This window comes from Typopeltis vanoorti, chromosome 25, assembly GCF_054136105.1.
Source record: "Typopeltis vanoorti isolate ZY-2024b chromosome 25, IOZ_Tvanoo_1.0, whole genome shotgun sequence".
Taxonomy (NCBI): domain Eukaryota; kingdom Metazoa; phylum Arthropoda; class Arachnida; order Uropygi; family Thelyphonidae; genus Typopeltis; species Typopeltis vanoorti.
In genome coordinates this window covers 51,020,939-51,047,950 of record NC_143573.1, presented here as the reverse complement: position 1 = coordinate 51,047,950, position 27,012 = coordinate 51,020,939, and the positions used below count along the sequence as shown (strand labels likewise).

Sequence of the window (27,012 nt, the reverse complement as noted above, 5' to 3'; positions counted from 1 at the left end):
TACTATGAGAGCTCTACTTCAATCATCAGGAATTCGTCCCTCTATCCAGGCTTTCCGAACTATGCAGTGCAGCCACTGTAAGACTCTTATACCACCATACTTCAGCATTTCTGGTCGAATATCATCTACTCCTGCTGCCTTTCCACATTTCCACATCACCTTTGATGGCTTTTAATACTTCAAGAATGGATATGTATTCCTGACTGCATGCCTGGTCAGTGTTTTTTACCACTGTGCTGTCATCACTTCATGTTTCATTTAGCAGTTTTTCAAAGTAATTACTCCATACTTCAAGGATATCTTTTTCTCCCGTTTTCATGACACCTTTATCATCTCTAACTCCTTTTACAGCACTCTTTCCTCCATTCCTAAGCTTCTTCAACAACCTCCAGAATATTTTGCCACCGTCTTGATATTTATTTTCTATATTCTTGCCAAAGTCCTCCCATGACTTTTGTTTAGCTAGTTTTACACAGTGTTTAGCATTCTTGCATTTGTTTCTGTATTCTCTAAGAGCACAAGCTCACTTATTTGACAGGAACTTTTGATATGCTTTCTTCTTTTCCTTCACTGCCTCTTTAACTTCCTGTGTCCAAAGGGAGTTCTGATTTTTTTATCCTTGCAGACAACCTCACCACATTCCTCTCTGGCAAAATCAATCAATGTTTTCTTCAGTTTGCCACTGAATCTCCAAGGTTTGGTTACTGTTCTCAAACTGTTTCATTTTTTCTTCAATAATATTTGTATATTTTAGTCTACAGTTCACATCTGAGAGCTGCTCAACTTTTATTCGTTTTAAAACTTTCTTACATGTTATTTCTTTTCAATATGAAATTCAATTTTATCCTGCTCAAGACTAAATAGTGATCACTTCCAATTTCAAATCCTCTGTACACTCTGGTGTCCTGCACCAGGGAGAAAACATCACTATCTGCAATAACATAGTCAATGAGACTTTTCTTATTCCTTTCCTCTTCTCTCCATGTGAATTTGTGCACATTTTTATGTTGGAACATGGTGTTAGTAATAACCAGTCCATGTCCTGAGCAGAAATCCAACAGATACTTGCCATTATTATTAGCTTTGCTCTTTTCTCCAAATTTTCCCAAAATATTTTTGTATATCTCACAATCATTTCCTACTCTGCTATTTAGATCCCCAACAAGGACCAACTTTTCATTTTTCATTGTGTCAGTTGCTTTTTCTAAAGCATCAAAAAATTCCTCCTCTTCTACCTTAGTAGAACCTTCTGTGGGACCATAGGTACAAATAAGTCTCATTGTCCAGTTCCCCATTCTCATATTTGCCCACATTACTCTACTTGAGACTGCCTGCCATTCAAGAAGATCAGCCTCGTATTTTGTGTTGAATATTATGGCTACTCCTTCTTTTCCTTGATTGTCATTGCCTGAATATAACATTTTGTATTTATTGCTCAGAAAGATCTCACCAGTTTTTGTTTTTTTTGTTTCAGTCACCCCTATTATGTCGATCTGGTACTTATCTAATTCCTCAGCTAGCTCCATTTCTTTGCCATTCAGGCTTCTTATGTTGATAGTACCAATCTTTAACTCTGGTGATCCTGGCAAGATCAATGCAAGTATACTTGAGAAACGATTGAGAAGAATTGTGGAAGAGAAGCTGGGTGAAAAACAAGCTGGATTCAGGCCAAATAGAGGCTGTCAGGATCAGATCTTCACTTTACAACAAATAGTCGAGAAAGCATGGGAATATAACAAAGATCTGTATTTAAGTTTTGTTGATTTGGAAAAGGCATATGACAAGGTGCCAAGAGAGAAGCTATTCAATATGCTACAGTTAATAAGTCAGCAGTTAGAATTGAAGGAAGTACAGGAAGATGGTTTAATGTTAAATCTGGTGTGAGACAAGGGTGTACAATATCCCCTCTGTTATTCATTATCTATATGGATCACATTATGAAGGAAAGTGGTATTAAACATGATATCAAAATTGGAGATGTTAATGTCAGCTCTTTGCTTTATGCGGATGATGTTATGCTTCTAAATAAATCCGCTACAAGTCTGCAAGATTCTCTGACTAAATTGAATAACTGTTGTAATAGATATGGTATGAAGGTCAGCAATAAAAAGACAAAGACAATGAAAATAGGCAGAATCATTGAAAATGTCAACTGTGTTGTGAATGGAGAACTTGTGGAACAAGTAAAACATTTCAGCTACTTATTCACGATTTTTAGTGAAGATGGTAAATTAAATATAGAAATAGACAACAGAATCAGCAAAGCTGGTATGATGGGAAGTCCATTGAATAAATTCATATGGAATAAGAGAGAAATTAGTTGGAACACTAAATTAGCTGTATACAAGACAGTTCAAACCAGTTTTAACTTATGGATCTGAGAGCTGGGTCAGAAGTAAAACACTTGACCAAAGACTAGAGACTGCAGATATGAGAGTCCTGAGAAAGATTAGAGGTGTGAACAGATGGCATCAATATCAATATCGTATTAAAAACGAGGATATTAGGAAAGAACTTGACATTGTCAGCATCCAGGAATGCATTAACAGAGCTAATCTCAGGTGGTATGGTCACTTAAATAGAATGAGAGAGAAAAGATTAGCAAAACAAGTGTTCTCTGCCAGGTTGGCAGCAAAATGACCTAGAGGAAGACCAAGATATAGGTGGATTGATACGGTACAAAGTGCCTTAGACGATAGAAATATAAGATCTGATAATGTTGGAGTCTTGACAAGTAACAGACTGATTTGGAGGAAAATTGTAGATAGGAAGTTAGTAATGATGTAATTTTTTCATGTAGTACTATCATATCCTGTACACCTCTTGAGGGTACATGGCAGGAATTTGATGATGATGATGAGGAAAATGAATGATTTCCAACTGAAAGATTATAACACTTATTCTGTGATTCAAGAAAATATTTCACCTGGGATTAATTAAAATGAATTATTATAACATTAACATTAAAAAATCATATATTTCCAACAGACTAGAATATTTTCTCTAGGTGAATTAATCTGGGGTAAATGCATATGTGACAATATTATTAACCGAAATACTATCTTAATACATGACTTGCTAGATACTGAAGAGTTTAGATACTCATGAATGCTTTACAATGCTAGCTATAACAAAATTAGGATTCCCTTGAGAAAAACCAGAATCAAATTAAGAAAAACTATTATATTATGGTAGAGAGCTCTTTGAATTTTTTTTTTTTTTTTTTTTTTTTTTTGGAAGTATGAGTACACTTCCACTCACTGACTCATTTAACAAAATAACTGTACAATTAACTTTGGTTAATTCCATATTTTATCTACTACACAAGAGTTCTTTTCGTGTGCTGCTATGTACTTTGCAAAATATTATTTCTTATACATCTGTGCACGCACAGACAGACAGACAGTTTGGTTGTGATCTAAGTACTCAGTTATTGCAGTTTTGTATATACTGAAGTGAGACATTGAAAATTGTCTTCAATCAGATTTCTTTTAACTTCCAGATAACTTTTTTCACAAAAGAAAGATGTCTCTCATATCTCAACAAACTTAAACTATGTGGATTCTTTGTAGTACTATGAATGCTATATTTATCAGGTGAGCACAAATACTGATGCTGTTTTAGCGAAATTATTATTTTGATGCAGAAGCCAGCTGCAGATGCTACTTATTGATCACTGCACTACAAATTTACAAGGAATGTCAAGTCAGTTAATGTTAAATAAGCATAAATACACCAATATATTAATAGTAAAGCAAAAATAAAATAAAATAAAATAAAATAAACAAAAAAGGTTATCCAGTTACAATTATTTGAACATGAATATAAATTCATGCAAAAGCAGGACAATCACAGCCTTTAGGTCAAATGCTGCAAAAAATATTCAATACGATTACTGAAATCATTCATCTGCATCAACTGGGAAAGGTTCACAAATTTGATTAGTGTTGAAAGTTTTTTAAGGTTATAAATTACATTAAAGATGCCAGGAAATTATATTATTGTTTTATCCTTCGCTCAAGGGTAAGCAAACAAAGTTTGTGTGTGAAGCACGAAGATGGTCTGAAAATTTCTCGGCCTCAATCATAGATGGCAACACTATCAGCAAGATTTTTTTTTTTAAGTTGGTACATCTGTCATAAGCATCCATGTGAAATTGCAAGTCATTCTATCAAGTAGTTTGTTTTATACAGCTGTCTGAAGCAAAAGTGTTGTCTGTATCCCTTTAAATGGATAAAATTGAGTATAGTGCAGTTATAAAATTTTTTGTAAAAGTTTAACGCCAAAAGAAATTCATTCGAAATTCATAAAAGTTTATGGGCACTCTTCTCCTTCGTTTTCGACAATTAAGAAATCAGCTGCCAAGTTCAAACATGGATGTTTGAACTTGGAATATTATTTCGATCTTTTAACCACCGAGGAATATTATTCCAATCTTTTACCCTTTTCAAGATTTTTGTCTTTGGCCAGACTAGACAAAAAAATTCGTGAGAAAAGACCCAGTTTGCAGAAGAAAAAAAATCATCTTTCATCAGGACAATGCACCTGTCTACAAAGGTGTTTTGACAATGGGAAAATTAAGGGATCTGCACTATGAATTGTTGGAACATTCACCCTATTCCCCAGATTTGGTTCCATCTCTTCTATCTCTTCCCAAAACTAAAACTCTTCCTCACTTCAGCGTTTTTCTTCGAATCAAGAGGTGATTGCAGCTGTAGAGGGATATTTTGCAGATCTTACTGAGAACCACTATAGGGACAAGATAATGGCAGTGGAATAAATGTATTAATCTTAAGGGAGATTATGTTGAAAAATAAAAATATTCTTAAAATTATAAATTTGTTTTTTTATTGTTAGGCTGAGAACTTTTCAGACCACCCTCATGTGTACAGAAATGCATACATATCTCAATTTATATTTAATATGGCAACAATCATCCTCTGGATGACTGAAGTGTTGCAATGTGTTCTTCCCTAAACTTCAGCACTTTATCCACATTACTCCCAGAACCCTGACTTACTCCATTTTTAGCAGAGTAGTATACCATAAATATAGTACCTCTCATTCCATTTTCTATGGCCAATGTGTAAAACTGTATGTCTGGCACTTGAAACTTTTAACTGATATCCTACTCATCACCACACTGATGAGTAGGATATATATAAATTAAACAAAAGCAATCACAATATAGAACCTGTAGAACAATGCTAGTCACTTTCTCGTTCAAGACACTGTCTGCCATACATATTCACTGGTATCATCAGCAAACTATTTCCATACCTTAGTCACCAACCAATCTACTATCCAATTCCCACCATTTTTTACCAATATTTAGCAAATGCCTTCAAAAAAAGTCAGAAAAATACTCTCCATATTCACATAATTTCCATCCAGTTTGGTTGTCACTGTATTATAAAATATAGAAACAAAACACACTTTAACAACCATATCCTCTACAAGAGATTCATCAGTTTTATATATAGAGATAGATAGATAAATAAAGAGAGAGACCCCGATTTACACAAGACTTACATTCTGCAAACTTTTATGGAATGTGAATTTTATGTTTAACTCTCTCTCTCTCTTATCCATTAATTACACACTACTGCTTACATGCTAACAACAATGCATAACAGTACATTAACATGTTTTAAAGAGTACTTCTGCTAGTTCTTTTATTCTCAGGTTGCACATACAAATTAGATTTAATATGTAATTATTAATGCAAAGCACTATAATACATTATAAATAGTATGAGAAAATAGGGGAGGAAAAGGTTTAATTTGATTATTCAACTTTCCTTATGAAATTATCAAGATTAAACAATGGCTTCTTTCTTCTCTTCATAACAGACTAAAGAGTCATCTCTTTCATTTTGGACTTTTAAGAATCATGAGGCATTAGGATATAACCTTCATATTAATCTCTATATCAATTTAGGTGTGTTTACACATACAGGTTCACTTTTTCCACATTTGTTCCTTTGTCCAATCACGACTGGACTCTTGCAAGCACTTTAAAAATTATTAAAGTGTATGAATACAAATCCGCAGCAAGTCTGTTTCAAAGTAAACAAAGCGATACTAAAAAAAAAAAGTACACACATGCACCGTATGGACTATTCTGTCTTCAGGATACTGACTGCTGTTAAGTGGCATTCAAGTAATGTAGGTACTTTTAAGTAAAATTTTTATAACTCAACATTTTTTCCATATCCCTTTCAGGATAATCTGGGAATTGAATTTACATAAGCCGAGGTCTTTCTGTGTATGCACACACACCCACACACACATTTTTTTTTCCCCCTTTCAGTTAGAAAAGTTTGAGTGATAATACTACATTTGCAATAATAAACTTACTTGTTGAACTGCAATGTACCTGACAAATATGTCTGCCAGTGAGCACAGTAAAAAAGTGTCACAGCTGTCATACACTGGAAAAACATCCATGATTCATATTTCCCCAACTGAACAGCAATGCATACTTGGAGTGATATGAAAACTGCAACAGAAATGTTTATAATGATCACTCTGTTAGTCATTTTCAATCTGAAACAAAAATATAGGGCTGTTTATTATTAGAAACTAAATGACTAATACTGAGGAAAAACAGAAGATAATTTTGGAATAATTTTAGACAGAGCTAAAATAGATCCTTAGACCTGTTAAATGATCTTAAAAAAAAAAAGGAAAAAAACACCCATGAAACAGAATTACTACTTAATTTCCAAAAAAAAGTTTTTATAAAGTTTTACTTTATTAACCACTTATCTTAGAAGACATTTCTCCTAAGAAAGCAACAACAAAGAACAAATCTTTTGAGAATAATTTTTAAAGTTAGACCCTGAAAAAGACATAAAATTAGCTTGTATGTAATGTATATTGTATATGAGTCTAACGTGTCTGGGCCGTGAGGCCAAATAGAGAACACATCATCTACATATCTTAGATGACCCAGACACTTTAGACTCCCTCCTCAGTCATCTCAATAGCCTACATCCAAGAATCCAATTTACTATGAAAAGGAAAAGAACAATTAGCAGATACAAGAAGAATTAGCAGATACATTCACAAACTCTCCCACCACCACCACCCCTCTCAACAATATGGCATTATTAAAACTCTTACCAAGAGAGCCCACAATCTTTGTTCCAGTGAAACCGCCCTCACTACTGAGCTTAACCACATACACAGCACTTTCCTCTCCAATGGCTACAGCGAACACAGTATCAAAAAAATAATAATTTCCTCCCCCATTCCCCGTCCTTCTCGTCAACAAGATTTTAAAAATGCCATCACCATACCCTACATCCGTGGCACATCTGAAAAAATAGCCAAGATACTAAAAAAGTACAACCTACACGCAGCATATAAGCCCCACCGCAAACTTGCTACCCTTATCCGTTCTACGAAAGATCAGCTCCCTCCTCTCTCTCTCTCTGGAGTTTACAAAGTACCCTGTTCCTGTAAGCTGGCGTACTTTGGACATACAGGCAGATCAGCATCCATCTGCCTGGAGGAACACAAGTCTTACATCTGTAAACACAACTATGGCCATTCAGGCTTGGCTGACCATGTTTTGGATACCACCCACAGGGTATCATGGAAGAAAACCACCATGCTCTACCACAGCAAATTCAAGAAAGAGAGACTTTTCTTAGAAGCAGCAGCAGCTCTCAGAAAACAACCAAATCTTAATAAATACGGTTGCATTAAGCTTCCGAAGATTTGGGAAACACTCATCACCAGAGGTCCCACCTTACATTCCAGGCCACCTACTACCACCCTTAGAGAGCATTCCACCTAGATAGGACTTTAGTGTCACCCACGTGGTTGGGCTTAGTATTGTATGATATTTGTCTGCATTATTTGTTACATTAATTGTTTTTGTAATCCCCATAGATGTCCTAGTGACTAGGACGAAATATAGGAAGTATTAAATTCTATTTTAATTCTTTCTGAGTGTTGTAAAAAAATCCATTAAGCCTCCAACATGATGTCCTCACAGCACTTAAGCCTCTACATACGTGTTTTATTATCAATTTATATTTGTGTCGCTCTCAGTAATGAACTAATGTCCATGATGATTTAAAAGGTCACGTTATTATTATCATCATTACCACCATTATTCCAAAATGCTGATATTTCAGGTTTTATTTCTTCTCACATGGTGCATAATAAGCTTTGTTAAATAACACAAATTCATCATTTCTAACCACCTCATTGCAAGTTGCAGTTTACATTAAAGAAAGATACAAAGATACCATTTTATATTATACTACCTACAGACCAACCAAGACCGCTTTAATATGTCTTTACATTCTGCTCCCTAAGCAGCACAGCATATATTACCTTAAACTCTAGTATTTTAATTTGCTAAGGAGAACTCAATAACCAACCAGAATGAAAAAGGTCTAAACAATGTTCATCATTACATCACAGAGAGAGAACAGGAATCTAGGGAGAAATGAGAAATTAATACAGCTAATGAATAGATGAAAGAGTGGTATATCTTTATTGGGCACTTTTGTGTACAAGGGTGGTCTGAAAAGTTCTCGGCCTAACATTGAAAAAATGGATTTATAATTTCAAAATTATTTTTATTTTTCAACATAAACTCCCTTGGGCTTAATACATTTATTCCAGCCCCATTATCACTGTAGTGGTTCTCAGTAAGATCTGCAAAATACCCCTCTACAGCTGCAATCATCTCTTGATTCGAAGAAAAACACTGACCAGTGAGGAAAGGTTTCAGTTTTGGGAAGAGATAGAAGTCAGAAGGAGCCAAATCTGGGGAATAGAATGGATGTTCCAACAATTCATAGTGCAGATCCCTTAATTTTCCCATTGCTAAAACACCTTTGTGGGCCGGTGCATTGTCCTGATGAAAGATGATTATTTTTCTTCTGCAAACTGGGTCTTTTCTCACGAATTTTTTCTTCTAGTCTGATTAAAAGATCAAAATAATATTCCGCAGTCATTGTTTTACCCTCTTCAAGATAATTAATAAACAAAATGCATTTCGCATTTTTGTTAAAACGCTCTAAGCACTGTTCAGAGATTTTAATGCAAGTGTTTTTTTGATCTGCTGTGAGCAAGCATGGCACCCATTTTGCACAAAGCTTTTTGATTTGCAATTCTTCATGCAAAATATATCCTACATGTTCTTTTGAAATGCCTATAGTCTCAGCAATTTCATGCACTTTGACTCACTGGTTATCCAATACCATATCATGCACTTGAGCAATGATTTCTGGTGTTGTCACACTTTTTGGATGTCCTTCTCGTGGATCATCTTCAAGGCTGGTATGGCTACAGCTCATTTCTTAATTGTCGAAAATGAAGGAGTACAGTGCCCATATACTTTTATGAATTTCGAATGAATTTCTTTTGGCATTAAACCTTCTTTTACAAAGAATTTCATAACTGCGTGATACTCAATTTTATCTATTTCAAGGGATACAGACAACACTTTTGCTTCAGGGCTGTATAAAACAAACCATTTGATAGAATGACTTGCAATTTTACATGGCATTATGCTTATGGCAGATGTACTAACTTAGAAAAAAAAAAAAAATTGTGCCAATAGTGTTGCCATCTATGGACTGAGAACTTTTCAGACCACCCTCATAGAAAGTTTCTAGGATTGAACTTTTGTCAATAAATTCATTAAATTTATTTAAACGGTTCCTCATCGAGTTCTAAGTTCTATTACTTATTTTGTGTGCTATTCTAAAGGTAAGTCTATGTAATAAACTAGTGTTACACTGCATATGAGTTTGCTGCGGAAAAAGATGGCCATGTGAAAGTACCTCCTCTTTCAAACTTCTTGATGTTGTCTCCTGATTATCGACATTATTATTTTAATAACTATGTATATCTACAGTTTTTAACATATTTTGTATATGTGAGTTGACTGTGTCAATGTTGGCTGGAACAGAAATAAAAATTGATTATATTCTTTAATTGATCACACATTTTTAATATCTAAACTACACGTGTTTGAATTAAAAGTTTATGTTAACTGCTCTGGACTATGTTGTATGTATCCTTTACACCATTATATATGAATCTTACAGGCAAAAGGCTGGGAACCTATCATACATTAGCCATCTAAGGATTAGATACTCTAGACACACCTTTCTGGAGTATCTAACCCCTTAGCCCACCCACTCATAGTTTACTTCTCATAGTTTATTATAAAGAACAAGCAAACTTAGGCCAGATCTATGATAAGGAGGATAGTGGTGGTCTTCACAACAGGTAATGAAATTCATCTCCAAGGTAAAGACATTTGCAAACATCAAGCCCATAGTGATATTCAAACTACAACTAACTGGGTGGAAAATAGAGCCACTATCAACTTGGTCAATGATCAGCAGATCTGAATTGTAGTTGATGATATATATATACTAGGATGTGATAAGGACATTTATATTGTATTACCTTATCATGAATGCTTCACAAAAAGTCTATTTGGTCTTTAATCTGCCTGAATGAAAGAATGATGCCAAACAACACTGCACACGCATTTATTTTATGATATAAGTATAGCACAATCTCAGAGGAGTAAAGTGGAACGACAAAGCATTTTATAATTTCAATGGCAATGCATTTTTCAAGGCACTTCTAGTTAAGTTCATGATTGATATCAATGTTTCTTTCAATTTGTCTTATTGGTACCTGAACAAAGAGATCTACTAGAAGAATGTGATGTCACACCAGTCAATAAGGACTTTGCAGCACACATCAAACTGCAGTGTATTTTAGGGAATAAAATTTTTTAACAAGTTCGTGCTGGGCACTGTTCCCACATATATACACCACCATGGGGAACTAGCTTTAACACATATTTGTCGCTTCAATGTCAGGGAGTTGCATTTTCACAAAATTTGTATAGCATGTTCGTTGCAACTTTTTTGGTAGAATTTTATTTGTAAAATTAGCATCTGTGAAATGACTTAACAATATTGAAACCCTCAAATGCATATAAATATATATATATATATATATATATATATATATATATACATATATATACACATCTCTGTTTGCTTTAGAAAACTAGCTTTACATAAACTGTAAAGCTGTGTTTTCTATACCCAGTGAATTGCATTATAAATAACTGTTATATGTATTTTCTGCAGCTGAAAATTTGAAAGAGGATATTAGGAAAAATGTATTTAGTTACATACTGTTTGGCACAACAATATAACTGTTTCTGGCATGCATGTAGCATAGCATTTGTTGGAGGGGACATGTTTTTCATTATGTTGAATCCTTCCAGTCGTCTCTAATTACACAAATTGTTGCTAAATATAGTACAGAGACTAAACGTTCCTGTAACGTAATTAGTAATACAATAAAACTACTAATTTTTCTTGCTTCTTCAGTATAATGTCTACTTTTCTAAAAGAATAGACATAGCAAAAATTTGTCTATTGCTGAATAAAAATGAATCCTTCTATGTATTATAAGAAGTGAACTGCAGCTATTGATCTTCCACAAAATATTAGAATATGCAAGATATCTATTACTGATAAGACAGAAGAGCTACTGACAAAAACAAAGAAAATGATAATGTATATAAACGTAGATTCACAGAGGGACTGATAATTCAGATGACTGGAAATTATTGATATGTATATTATTTTATAAAAAGTGTATACTGATTGTGAGTGAATAATGCTTTGCTTTTTTTTGGGGGGGGGGGGGGGGGCATGGAACACAAGGGTATAAAAAGACATTGCCAGTGTTTTTGCAAAATCTCCCTGAGTGAGTTATAATCACTGTTGGATCAGCAACTGTGCAACCAATGTGCTCAAGGACAGAGAGCTGGTGGATGGTATATCTACCTTAATTTTTTCCCATACTTCTTTGCAGTTGGTGGATCTTGATAGAGAAGAAGTAAACTGGATTCAGCATTATTTCTGCATTATTTCTGGCTCTGGCAGCAGATTATATAGTTCAAGCTCATGCATATTTCAAAGCAATTAAGTTTTAAGTGCATCTCTAACTGCCCCATTTATCCTGTTTAGAGCTGTTTTATCTTGTGGTGCACGCATGTTACGGAATCTTTTCCTAGCTCTGTTTTTATCTCTGATCAAGTTCATGATGTCTTCAGGCAAACGATCTGGCTTGCGGGCAGATTTGTAGGAGGTAGCTACCTTTGCAGAATTAATTTGTTGTGTGAGATTTGTAACTGCAGTTTCTACTTCTTCCTTCTTTTGTGCTTATTTGAGGAACAGGTCCAATATAATCCTTGAGTGCTGCTGACAGTCTTTCCCATGTAATGTAGGAGTGAGGAGGACACAGGTGTTCTTGATTTCCCAGCTGTATTAGAATTGGATTGTGATCAGATGATAGTTCATCTATAGATATGATGCTGTATTGAAGTTTAATATCCTGCAGGATAGCTATATCCAGGATGTCAGCAGTGCCAAACGTACTGAGATGAGTTGGTTTGGTGGGGCCTGCCAACAGCGTTGCTTGATCCTAAGTAATTGGAAAGGATGCAACCATTCTTGTTTGTGGTTGTACAATTCCATGCAGGATGCTTGGAATTCAGATCCCTGGCAATAATGGTGGGCTCTCTGATGCATAAGATGGCATTTAGGTCAGAGTGAAGTAGAGATTTTTGGGGAGGGTTGTAAGCTGAGTAGATTTTCAATTTGCCAGTGGAGCTGGTGACTGCTTCCATTCCTGTGATCTCAAGGTTAGTGGTTGAAGGATTGCTCACAGAGTGGTGCTTCATGAGTTTTTAATGAAGATGGCAGTGCCGCCACCTCTGTAGAGTAGTCTGTCATTTCTGTATAGGTAATAGCCCCTTATTGTAGGATTGTCTGAGGGGCTTAAATGAGTTTCACTGATTAAAATAACATCTGGTTGATACCTATAAGTGAAATCTCGGAGTTCCAGAATTTTGTTTTTGAGGCCATTTGCGTTCCAAGCAACTATCTGAAGAGATGCTGGAATGAGTTTGTTACTATTCATTTATGAGAGCCATGAGGATGACCTGGGTTTCACAAAGAAATCTTTTAGTAGAGGTTTCAGTAGGGTTTGATAGACTGAAATTTTTTTGCATGTTTGCTAGTGAGGCCGTAATAACAGCAGTTAGATTTTTAGGTGCTGTTGGTTGATTTTGTTCTGGTATTGGTCTATTTGTATGGGTCACATCGGCATAACTTCTTGTTTGCTTTTGGAGGTCTCCGACTGTGATCGCTGAGTCTCCGGTTTTGATCCCTGGGCCTCTGTTGTTCTGATACTGTAGGAGGAGGGCTAACTGACTGCCTCCATCCGTCTGTACTCAACACCCAAAGAACAGACAGATGGAGGCAGTCAATCCTCGGCCAAATGGGCCACCGCAGTTGGCACATTTGGCCGAGGTAGTCCTCGGCTTTGTGCATTTATTGGTTGGGTGGCTGTCCCCACATTTCAAACATCTATATTCTGCTCTACAAAGATTCTGGGCATGGCCAAACTTCTGGCACCTGTGGCACTACCCAGAAGATGATCTTTTCCGGAGTGGTTCTGGTGTGACGATGAGACCACAAACTGTTTTTAAGTTGTAGATATCCTTGTATATTTTATGAATCTCAACGACTAATGGCATGGGAGTCTTGTCTGCTTTGTATATTCTGCTGACTTGACTGGAGACAGATCCTGATAATTCAGGTCAGCAGCTATTTGTGATGTGTCAAAGTCTTCACAGACACCACGAAGGACCGCTTTTAAGTTTTTTTCGGAACTGAGCGCAAAGGTATGATACTGGATGCCTCTGTCGTCCAGTTCTTTGGTCAAGCTTCTATAATCCGTCACTGTTGCTGGCTGGATCTTTATGCCTTCATCCATGTTTTTGGCCTTAATGAAGCCAATGTGCAGATTGGACACTGTGGATCTTAAAGCTGCCCACTTCAGCTTTTCTCTAAGGATGATCGGAGGCACCTTTTCTTTGGGAGAAATAGCAGCGTCCGAACCCTGAGAATCCTGTTCCATTTCATTACTGTCATTGTGTGGTTCTTCTGTTGTTCTTCATTGCGTGCTCGCACTTCTACAAAGTCTGAAGGAGTAGAAGGCACTGAAACGTGTCGTACAATTTCACTTTTCCTGGCCAATTGTTGTTGAGTAGTTCACCTAGTCTTATAAATTCTTTATATACCTCCTCAAAACACTTACCGTGCAGTTGTAGTTTTACCGGCACTGCTACAGAACTCTGTACTGTTTTGGCAAGAGCACTGAATCAAAAATTGCATGATATTTAAGACACATAATATAATAAAAGCACCACAATTCCAAAACTGACCGAGCGGTAGACATCACTATCGCACTCATCCAATTATCGAAGTTCCGGTATTGGATATTATGTACAACATCAAACGCAGAATCTGGCACTTAGCTCCAGAAACAGCCAATAACATCAGACTTGACGTAGCTAACATTCTCTCCCATTCTTCACCTCCTAAAGTTAATTTATCTTCCAGTCAACTCTCTGCCCTCAAAAAAATTATGGAAAGAAAAAAGTATTGTCATCACCAGAGTTGATAAGGGTAATGACACTGTTGTTCTCAACGCCTCAGAATATAATCGGAAAATGTATATTATTCTCCGTGATCGCACTACCTACTTACCACTGGAACACAATCCCACAAAAACTCAAGTTTTTGTGGGATTGTGTTCCCAAACACACTCTTGACCCTTGCAAGCAAGCCCTGACTGATCCTGGCCGAATCATCTAGGACTACCCATTTTGCCGAAGCAGAGGCCAAAGTAGTATATAACTACAAGGATTCCCCTTTCCAGATGTCCACAGGTTGCACCACATGGAAAACATGGCAGCAAAGCATTGGATCCCAGTGATGGCAGTCTGGAAGGGAGGATAGTAAAAAAAGACTCAGGAAAAGTAGAGCAAAGAATACAGAAAGAAAAGCAAAGAAAAAGAGGAAGAATGAAAAGCCCAGTACCATCACTGGGAGGTCCCCTCCACCATGAGAAGGGGTTTTATGTTACATATTACATATGTAATATGATAATAAATTTCAAAAAGTCTTAATAAGTTTAATTTGGTAAAACTCATTTCACTAAACTATGGTTATCAGAAGCTTTAACATAGTACACAATGCCATTAATAAATAAATAAATGTTCAAAACAGTTAAAACAATAAATTATGGAATGAAAGAATAACAGAAGCTAAAATAAAAATAGATAGAGGTTATTTAACAATAATCGGTTTACGTGTCCCAGAAGAAGGAAGAGAACAGGATAATACTGAATTTTATTGAATACATATATATATATATATATATATATAAATACAAATCTACAGTGGGGTAAAAAAAGAAGAAAGAGCAAAAGCAGGTATAATGATTATGGTACATAAATCCCTAAAGAACAATATTGTATATTACAACTATTTGAATGAAAGACTAATAGAAATTAGACTCAAGACATTAAGAGGCCACATAACAATAATTGGTGCATATGCACCAGAAGAGGGAAAAGAAGAAGCCAGTAATATATTTTATAAAGAATTACAGAATGCCATAGATAAAACAAACAAAACTGACTATTTACTGCTAGCAGGAGATTTAAATGCCAGAATAGGAAACAAAAAATACAAAACAAACATAGGTAAATTTGGCGAAGATACATGTAATCAAAATAGTCGCAGATTGCATGATTTTGTCATTTATAATAATATGAGAATAATGAATTCAATGTTTAAACACAAGGAAATACATAAATATACTTGGTCAGCCAGAGGATACAAATCAGTAATTGACTACTTTATCACAATTTTTAAATTAGCGGAGTTAATTTTAGACATAAGAGCATATCGAGGCTTTGAATTAAACTCTGATCATTATATGGTATCAGCAAAAATTCGTTTTAAACCAAAGTGGCTAAAAACACATAGAATTGAAAATTCTTACCAGCTGAGATACAAAATTTCTTCATTACAGGATCCTCAAAGTTAGACTACAATATCAAAAATGCACAAACTTAAAAACAGAAACCACACATGAATCAAGTGACATAGAAAATGAATGGGAAAATTTGAAACAAATTCTCACAAAAGCAGCAACAGAAACCTTAGGAATAAAGCACAAATGGATTAGAAAAAGAGGACTACGAGACTGGAACAAAGAAATAGAAAATATAATAAAAACCAAAAAGGACAGTTACCAGAAATGGCTAAATTCCAAAACAATAGAAGCAGAAATAGAGTATAAAAGAAATAGTGCAATTCAAAACGAGAAGTAAGGAAAAAACATAGAGAAAGATGGAACAATTTCGTAACAGAACTAGAAAAGGATTTATTTAAGCCACAACCCAAAACCTATAAAGTAATAAAATACATGAATAAAGAAATAAAAGAAAAGATAAAAATACAAACAATAGATATAGAAAAATGGGTGACCTATTTCCAAAATCTCTGGACAGATGAGAACAATGAATTAAAATTTTATAAGACAAAGAATGACCTAATAGAAAATATCACAATGTTAGAACTGAAAAATATAATAAAGAAGATGAAAAATAGGAAAATGCCAGGAGAAGACAATATAAATATAGAACTATACAAAAATGCAGGCGAAAAATTTAATGAAAGACTTTTGAAATTTTTTAATATGGTTTGGATGTCCAGAAAAACCCCTAACTCTTGGAAAAAAGCACTGGTCATCCCAATCTATAAAAAAGGAAATAAAGACAATTGCAATAATTATAGGGGAATTAGCCTGCTGAATACAGGATATAAAATATATGCAGGAATATTAAAAGAGAAACTAAGCAGCATTGTAGAAAACAAATTATTAGAAGAACAAAATGGCTTCCGAAAAGGCCGATCCTGCATAGATCCAATTTTAACTTTAAAATTATTAATAGAAAAGAGAAGAGAATTTCAAAAAGGAACACATGTGGCGTTTATTGATTATGAAAAAGCATTTGACAAAATTAGTCGACAAAAATTGTTTAAAATATTAACCAATGTAAACATACCAAACCAACTTTTACAATCTATTCAAGAAATATATACAGGAAATAAAATAGCAGTTAAATTAGAACACACCTCAGAATGGAAAGATATATCAAGAGGAGTACGACAAGGATGTACCCTCTCACCTCTGCTTTTCAATATATACATAAATGAAATATTAACAATCTGGAAACAGCATAACCCATTTGGTATACAAATGACCCCGCAAATGAAGATAGATACACTACTATTTGCGGATGATCAAATAGTATTAACTACATCAGAAGATGACTTACAAAGATCATTAAAATCATAAAATGATATCTCAAAGCAATATAATATGACAATATCCAAAGAAAAAACAAAAATAATGGCATTCAAAGGAGAAAACCCAATAAGAAGTAAAATAGTGATAGATAATAAAATATTAGAACAAGTAAACACTTTCAGATACTTGGGATGTGATCTATCATATGAAGAAGAAAAAGACATAGACACTAAAATATCAAACTTTGTCAAAGTAAATGGCATAATAAATAGTATATTTAAGCCATCCCTGGTACAAAAACACACTAGAATCAGACTATATAATGTCTTGTCAAAACCAACTCTACTATACGGAAGCGAAACATGGACCATGAAAAGGAAAGATGAAAAACGAATTCAAACAGCAGAAATGAAGTTCCTCAGAAAAACAGCTGGATATACCAAGTGGGACCACAAAACAAATGAAGAAATCTTACAATCCCTAAAAATCAAACCAATTAATTACTACATAAGACAGTATAAACAAAATTGGCTAGAACATTTAAATCGAATGAACAACAGCAGACTACCAAAAATATACAGATACAAAATAAGTGGAAAAAGAAGAATCGGAAGACCAAGAAAGAGATGGCATGAGACCGGAACAGGCCACATGGCCTATATTCCATGATAGGAAGAAGAAGAAGATAAATACATACATATATAATAAATAACCTTGATGTTAGTAAGGCGATAGGATATTTGATGAAATATCACCATGCATCTTAAGAGAATGTTCCAGGGAACTGGCAGTAGCATTGGCATGCCTGCTTAACAAGAGTTTTGCAACAGTACCGGTTCCAAGGGAGTGGAAGGAGGGTAAAATTGTTCCACTGCATAAAGGCGGTAGTTTCAAATTATAGACCGGTCTGTATATCTGGAGTTGTGGTGAAGGTCCTGGAGAGATTCGTGAGAAGTAGGATACAGAAATGGGTTGATAATAGCAGTATTCTCTGTGGTTATCAGCATGGGTTTGTTAAGGGGAGATCATGTTTCACTAACTTACTTATGTACTATAACAAGGTGACAAATATCTTGCTCTTAATTAAATTGAAAGAGATGGGATTGGATAACAGACGTCTGTGTTGGGTCAGTGACTGGCTATCAGATAGGTATCAGAAAGTTGTATATGGGGGTACAGTATCTCAAAAGAGAAAGGTCACCAGTGGTGTGCCACAGGGGGTCAGTTTTGGGACCATTGTTGTTCAATTTGTATGTTAATAATATTGGGTTGGGTTTAACTAGTGATATCCAGCTGTTTGCAGATGATGCAAAACTGGGGGGAGAGCAATGCACAGTCAGGCTGATGTTAATGCCTTACAAGAGGACTGCCCATTCATGCAATCTACTGAATAGATTACATGAATGGGCAGGTAAGTGGAACTATCAGTTCAATGTTGCCAAGTGTAAGGTTTTGAGATTTGGTAAGCAACGATGGGATGCCAAGTATACACTTGGTGGGGGAAACTAACAGAAGTAGAGGAGATGAGAGATCTAGGAGTGATGGTGGACAACGACCTGAAATTCAGGGGCCACATTGCACAAGTTGTGAAGACATCACATCGAATAATGGAATGAAGCAGAGAACCCTGACACGCAGAAATAGAGAGGTTATGATTCCATTGTATAAGGCCTTGATCAGGCCTCATATAGATTATTGTGCACAGATTTGGTCGCTGGGTTTTCATGGTGACGAGGATATGTTGGAAAGGGTACAGAGAAGATTCACAAAGGTAGTCAGTGGTCTTTGGAATGTGGAGTACGAGGACAGATTGAGGGAATGCAAGTTGCAGAGCCTCGTGAATAGGTGGAAGGGGGGGGGATATGATTGAGACATATAAACTGGTCAGGGGTTGTTATCAGGTAGACATGGAAGAGATTTTTCATAGAATTGGAGAAGGAAGTAGAACAAGAGGCCATTGCTGGAAACTGTATAAGGAGGGTGTCAGCAAAGAAGTGAGAAGCAGGTTCTTTGCAGTGGTTGTTGAGTGGAATGCATTGCCTGAGTGTGTTGTGGATGTGAACACATTGAATCAGTTTAAGGCGCGGTTGGATGAGCATTGTATGCAATAGTGAGTACCTCCCACGATGAGTCTCTGACTCCATGGAGGTCGGGTGTTGATAATAATAATAATATAATAAAATAAATAAAAATGATTAGGTAATATTAGCAGGAGACTTAAATGCAAGAATTGGAAACATGAAAATTAATAATAATATAGGAATATATGGAGAACATACTCTAAACAGGAATGGTAAAAAATTAATCAACTTTGTAGTTTATAATAACCTAAAAATAATGAATTCTTTCTATAAACATAAAGACATAATACATAAATATACTTAGGCAGCAAAAGGATGGAAATCAATATTAGATTGTTTTATCTTAAATTAAAAGACATCAAAGTTCTCTTTAGATGTTAGAGTTCACAGAGGATATGAAATAAGTAGTGACCACTTCCTTGTTAAAATAAAATTAAGATTACCACCTAAACGGCTAAAAATAACAAGAACAGAAAGAAAATTTAAAACATTTGTTTATAAAACTAGATTATTAAATGACACAAATATACAATGGCTATATTAACAAAGAATTAACCAATATTTAGATAAAATAAAACAAAATGAAGAAATAGAAACAGAATGGCTTAATATAAAAACATACTAAATGCAGCGACAAATAAAAGATCAAAAAATTCAATAAAAGGAAAAAACTGAAGATACGAGATGATACAATCAAAGAAATAATCAAAAAGAAAAAAGAAGGCCTATCATAAATGATTAAGCAGTAAAAGATTAGAAGATGAAATAGAATATAAAAGAATAAGAGCCATAGCTAAAAGAGAAGTCAGAAAAAGACACAGAGAATCATGGAACAAATTTGTTTCTAATTTAGAACATGATTTATATAAAATAAGACCCAATGTATATAAAATTTTGAAACACTTAAATACGGATACTAAAGAAAACATAAAATTAAACATCGAATTGAAATTAGAAGAATTTCTAAAGAGAATTGTGGACAGATAAATATTTTAAAAAAAGAACTGGCAAGCATTTAATGAAAATCAAAAGGAAATAACAAAAGAAGAATTAGAAATCAGCCTGAAAGAAACAAGAAATGGAAAATCACTTGGAGAGAAGATAAGCTAGGTTCAGAATTATATAAATATGCAAGAACAAGGTTCAAAGAAAGACTCCTATTATTTTTAAATAAAATCTATTCAACTGGTAACCCCTCAATAGAATGGAGAAAAACAATTGTGATTCCTATCTTTAAAAAAGGTAGTAGAGATGACCCTAAAAACTATAGAGATATAAGTATACTAAATTCCTGTTACAAAATATATAGCAGAATTTTAAATAACTAATAAAATATTCTGAAAACTTTATTTCAGAAGTACAGAATGGATTTAGAAAAGCACACATGTTGAACAGATTATTTCATTAATTACTAATAAAATAAAACTTGACGTTTCGACCTCTGTATCGAAGTCATCATCGGAAGGATACAAGTGTATAAGGAACCAAGCTACATGCTCTAGTCCTGTATACCAGTAAACTAAATCTACGTAATTAATTAATCCTAACTATGTAGATTTAGTTTACCGGTATACAGGACTAGAGGATGCAACTTGGTTCCTTATACACTTGTATCCTTCCGATGATGACCTCGATACAGAGGTCGAAACATCAAGTTTTATTTTATTAGTAATTAATAAAATAATCTGTTCAACACGTGTGTTTTTGTGTCCCTAAATTTATAAATATGAATGCTGATCACCGTATAACCTTAAAAGAAAGGATTTAGAAAAGGACGATCATGTATAGACCCAGCCTTTTGCCTAAACTTAATCATAGAGAAAAGAAGAGAATACAATTTAGAAACGCATATTACATTTATTGACTTTGAAAAAGCATTTGACAAAGTTAAAAGAAGCATTTTATTTAACATATTTAAAGAAAGACAAATACAAAATAATATCCTAAAAGCTATCATAAGTATATATGATCAAATACAAATAAGATTAAATCATGCGCTATCATATACGAGAGAGATAAAACCAAGGAGTCTGACAGGAATGTCCCCTCTCAGCAACTCTTTTTAATATTTACCTAAATGAAATAATAATAAAATGGAATAAAATTTTCCATCAAGGTATTAAACTTTCTCCTACTGTGAACTTAAACACTCTCCTTGGGAACAAGAGGTTCAAGAGTTTTAGATTTGTTTATAGCATAAGAAGAGTTGATAATAACTGAGTTGAACATCTCTCCCACCAGTTGGAGAGAGTGACCATATGGTTTTGACATGGAAAATGAATAGACATGCAGGAGTATCAAAGAGACAGGAACGTATGTGGAATTATAAAGCAGGTGATTATAATAGTCTTAGACGTCAACTTGGGAAGTTTCGTGGAGGGAGGAATTGGAAGGCTGGGATATCATTAGTGCTTGGAAAATTGTGAAGGAATATTTGTTAGCAGCAATGATAAGCTGTATTTCACGTGTGAAGAAGAGGACACAATTTGGAGTAAAGTGGATGACAAGCAATATTAAACAGGAGCTACATGCGAAAAAGAGGCTGTGGAAGAGATATAAGGAGACAGGTGAAGAGAAGATGCATGAAGAATATAAGACACAGGCCAGAAGAGTGACTAGTATGATAAGGAAGGCGAAACTGGAATATGAGAAAAGATTGGCCCTTAAATCCAAGGAAAATCCTAGGGAATTTTTTTAGCTATGTGGCCAGTAGGAGGAGAAATGACTGTGGAAGAATGACATTGTGGGATAAAAATGGGAATAGAGTGACTGATGCAGAGGACACAGTGGAATTGTTCAATGAACACTTTATCGGAGTATTTCATCCTGGAGGAGTCAATTTGAACCTATAAACCTCGACTTTGCTCTATCTCTCTAGTAAGAGGGATAGAGCAGGTTCGAGGTTTAGAGGTGCAGGAAGAGAGTGTGTTCCACATACTGAGTACTCTGGATGTTAGTAAAGCTGTGGAACTGCATGGTATTTCACCATGAATTTTGAGAGCATGTGCTAAGGAACTGACAGTGCCTGCCCTTGACCTGGCTTTTCAATGAAAGTCTGGCTGCAGGAAAGGTGCCCATGGAATGGAAGGAAGATAAGATAGTGCCATTACATAAGGGCAGTAGCAGACTGGAAGTGTCTAATTATAGGCCAGTTTGTGTGTCTACAGTAGTTAGTAGGATCTTGGAGAAAGCAGTGAGGGACCATATACAGCATTGGGCAGATGAGGGTAATGTTATCAGTGAGAGTCAACATGAATTTGTGAAGGAGCGCTCTTGTTTTAGCAATATGCTAGTCTTTTATGATAAAGTTACAAGAGCATTAGATGAGGGAAAGGCATATACCGCCATTTTCCTAGCTTAGCAAAGGCATTTGACAGGGTACCACATGATAAGCTGATATTCAAATTGCAGCACATGGGTCTGGATGTCAGACTGGTCAACTGAATTCAGGATTGGCTGTCTGATAGATATCGGAGAGTTGTGCATGGTGGGGCAGTTTCAAGGAGGCAAAGGGTTACAAGTGGGGTCCCACAGGGCTCAGTACTAAGACCTATATTGTTTAACCTTAATATCAATGGCATTGTCAGTGGATTGCAGGGGAATATTCAGTTGTTGGCAGATGATGTGAAGCTGGAAGGGTTATTAGTAATAGTGCATATGTGGTAGCCCTGCAAGAGGATTTGAATAAGCTAGATAGATGGGCAAATGAATGGGGGTGTCAGTTTAATGCAGCAAAATGTAAGGTCATGAGGTTTGGGACACATCGATGGGATGCTGCATACTCTATGGGAGGAGTTATACTGGAGGAAGTAGGGGAGACAAGAGATCTGGGGTTGATGATTGATAGAAACCTGAAGTTTAGGGGACATATTGCAAAGGTGGTGAAGGTAACACAAGGATTGCTGCAATAATGAGAAGGACACTGACCTGCAGAGATAAAATGGTTATCATTCTGTTGTATAAGATTCTGATCAGACCACACTTAGACTATTCTTCTCAGATCTGATCTCCAGGATTTGAAGGGGATAAATTAACTGTGGAAAGGGTACAAGGCAGATAACAAAGATGGTGTCAGGACTGTATAATGTTAGTTATGAGAATTGGCTGAGGGAGTGTGGAGTTTGCTGCAGAGTTTGGTGGATAGAAGAAGGAGGGGATGATATGACTGAGACTTTTAAACTGTTGAGAGGTGGTTACAGGGTTGACACTGGGGAGTTCTTTCGCTTGGTTGAACAGTGGGAAGAAGTCATGACAAGGGGCCATCCCTGGAAGTTATGAAAGGAAACTGTGAGAAAGAGGGTGAGGAGTGGTTTCTTTGCATGGAGGGTCGTTGAACCATGGAATGCAATGCCTGATGGAGTGGTGAGAGCGAGAACAGTCAATGCATTTAAGGAGTAGTATGATAGACTTTGTGTTTCCTAGGAGGGACCTCCCTCGATGAGTCTTGATAGACTTGTGTTTCTTAGAAAGGACCTCCCACAATGTGTCTTTTGACTCCATGGAGGCCTGAATAATAATAATAAGAAGAAGAAGAAATGAAGAAAGTATGAAAGAATTAAACCACGAATCAGTAATAGAAAAAATTAAAAAATATAAACCTAAATGGATGGAACATGTTCAAAGAATGAAAACAGAAAGATTACCAAAACAAGCCTTAAAGTACAAGCCATTAGGAAAAAAGAAAACCAGGAGATGTCCTCTTGAAAGATTCAAAGATGACTTCTAAGGTCGGAACAACCCACTCTAGGCCTAAATCCTCAATAGGCATGATGATGATGATGATGAAATGTTCCTAAAATTTAGCACATTAAGTAGTGGTTAAGCAGGCTTGATATGGAAATCCTTCATTTAAGATGGCGGTCGATATTCTTGTGATCTTATTGGTTGCTACTCTGAAAAGTTTCTGAAACAAGAAACAAAAGTGCAGCAAATCAGCAGAATTTTTAACCAGCTATGTAGTGTCATAAAAATAAAATGCTGACACATGGAATGAATAAAAGTAGCACAAGTACTGAATCTAGAGGAGATGCTACACAATCAGTAGATTTTAATCTACTGTTTGTGGAACACCATTGCATTTCACTGCATGTAAAAAAAAATGCCTTATGTAAGTAAAAACCAGAGAATTCAATTAACGCAGTCAGGTCAAGGAAATCGTAGCTGTCATTCAAATTATCAGATGGGGGGAGGAGCGAGAGAGAAAACACTGTACCCCACAGAAATTTTGTTTGCATTTTGGCAGTCATGCTACATATTGTAACATCTCTTTAAATGTAACCAAATCCACATGGGGGAAGGGGAACACAATGTGTTTGTTTTAGGATATATTAGAAAATAATGATGAAGGAGAATGCTATATTTGGTTGGATATTTGAATTACTCAAGTAAAGATGTGAACCATCATTAATAAGTGATGTGAGAATGGGAAAAAAGGAAAAGAAGAAGTGTGAGTAGAAATACTTTCATTACTGGCAAATAAATTATTAATAATTAATATTTGTGATATTATATGTATAATCTCTAAGTTGCTGGGTGGAGTGAATAATTAATTAAAATTAATTCATTGGAATAATTTAAAAAAAATTTACGAGAAGAAGGAAAGTATAACTAATCAATAAAAAAAACAGCCCCTGTATATATTTGGCAGTTCAGTAAATTACTATCCGGAGAGACTAATAATAATGGTGATCAGGTGATTTATTTAGGCATGTCAATAGATGTGGGTGATGGAGCTGCAAATCATCCCATAAAATTTGTTGTGCTCACTATGTGTATTTATTTCTCTGTTTTATTTATATTTCACTGCATTTTTAAAAAAAATACTCTTTTGTTTACTGAGGATCAGTATACATTTTTCACAGTAATAGGATACATAATATCCGATCATTATCGGAATAATCCAAACTCTCATGAATCCTACATTCGTTACATTTTTTGTCAGTGGCTCTTCTGCCTTATTAATAATAGATATCTCACATATGCTAGTTTTTTTTGTTGTAGATCAACCACTTCTTATATTACACACAAGTATTCATTTTTATTCAGAAGACTGGAATAAAAAAGTTCCTATACCATGATCAATACACATTATACTGTAGAAGCAAAAAAAAACAAGTGGCTTTGTTTATCACCAACTACAAAACAAATAAGACATTTAAAGCTACAGACTATATTTAGCAACACTTGGTGTAATTATAGACAACTGGAATGAACTCATAATGGAAAAACACTACCCTCCCACAGACTATGCATGCATGCATGCATGCAAGAGAAACAGATTTACTGTAGCACTAAACATAGGCTAAATATGCGTGGATAGGCTTATGTGTTCGTCAGACATGTTGTAATAGATTTCACGGTATGATATTAACACAGATGGATAAGAAAATAACTATTTATTAACTTAAAAAGAAATATTTCGCTGGTATTACATCCAGCATCTTCAGAGCACACAACACAAAGTTTGTTACAAATGCAAGACAACCACAATTCGGTGTAACAGTGGGGCTAGTATAAGTAATTGCAGTGTGCAACAAAGTTTTGAAATAGTAGTCCAAATGTTAGTCTTAGAAAGTTTGAAAAAAAAAAATAAAATAAAATAAAAAATAAATAAAACAAAATAAAAGTAATAAATATTAATTTGGTCTTAGGATGACTGTCTCCCAAATCTTTGGTAGATTTATACAGCCATATACTTGTTAAGGTTTGGAATATGTTTTAAGGCTTCTTTTTTCAGGAACAACCTCACTGACTTGTAGAAGCTTCTGTGCATTACTTTTGTTTCTTTCCAATTGATCCTGTGTGCAGGGGTATCCAAAGCATGGTCTGCCAGACCTGACTTGCCATAGCGAAAGTGTCGGATATATTTTTTGTGTTCACTGAGGCAGATGTCCACAGTTCTTCCTATCTGTCCATAGTAGGCTTGATGGCAAGAACAGGGCACTTCATAGACTCCTGGATGTGATAAAGGAGTGCATTTGAACTTAGGTGAACAAATGAGAGTTGCTAATTTTACATAATGTTTAAATACTGTGCATAGTTGGTGTTTGTTAAGCACCCTAGGTATCTTTTCAGATGTGACTTTAATGTATGGGATGGTGATAGTTTTGTTGTAGTCTTCTGTGGTAGACAGAGGGGATTTCTGGGTAGCATTTAGTATGTTATCTATCTTATGGGGATTATAGCCACTGGTTAAGAAGGTGTGATGTAGGTGAGGAAGTTCAGCAGTGAGAGCAATGTCATTGGAACAGATTGTTCTAGCTCTATGAGTTGGTGTTTTTAAGATACCATATTGTTGAGAAGGGTGATGGTGTGATTGTTTGTGTATCTCCCTGTATGTGTGGGTTTTCTATAAACTGAAAATGATAAGGAACCTTCTGGAAGACGTGTGATCAGTGTGTCCAGGAAGGGTAGGCAGTCATTGGCTTCTAATTCCATTGTAAAGTGGATTTTGGGGTGCTGGCTATTTACATGCACTAAAAATTATTATTATTATTATTACGGGCAACTCCAGGGAGTCATTGGACTCATCGAGGGAGGCCCCAAATCATATTCATCACAACTATTTGACATTCATACAGTATCTATCATACCTCGCCTTAAACTCATTCACTGTCACAGCATCCACCACAGACTCAGGGAGCACATTCCACTCATTCACTACTTTAAAAGTAAAGAACCCAGCTCTA

The 27,012-nt window shown here is 35.3% G+C and overlaps 1 protein-coding gene across 1 annotated transcript in view; it reads right to left on the bottom strand.

Annotated features, from left to right (window-relative positions):
- LOC150092741 (cholinephosphotransferase 1-like) overlaps window positions 1-27,012 on the bottom strand; it is a 204,806-nt gene that overhangs the window by 140,266 nt on the left and 37,528 nt on the right. The window contains exon 3 of the mRNA XM_090414422.1: window positions 6,360-6,501. Within this exon, the coding sequence (XP_090270548.1) occupies window positions 6,360-6,501 (142 nt within the window). The remainder of the gene's footprint in view (window positions 1-6,359; window positions 6,502-27,012) is intronic.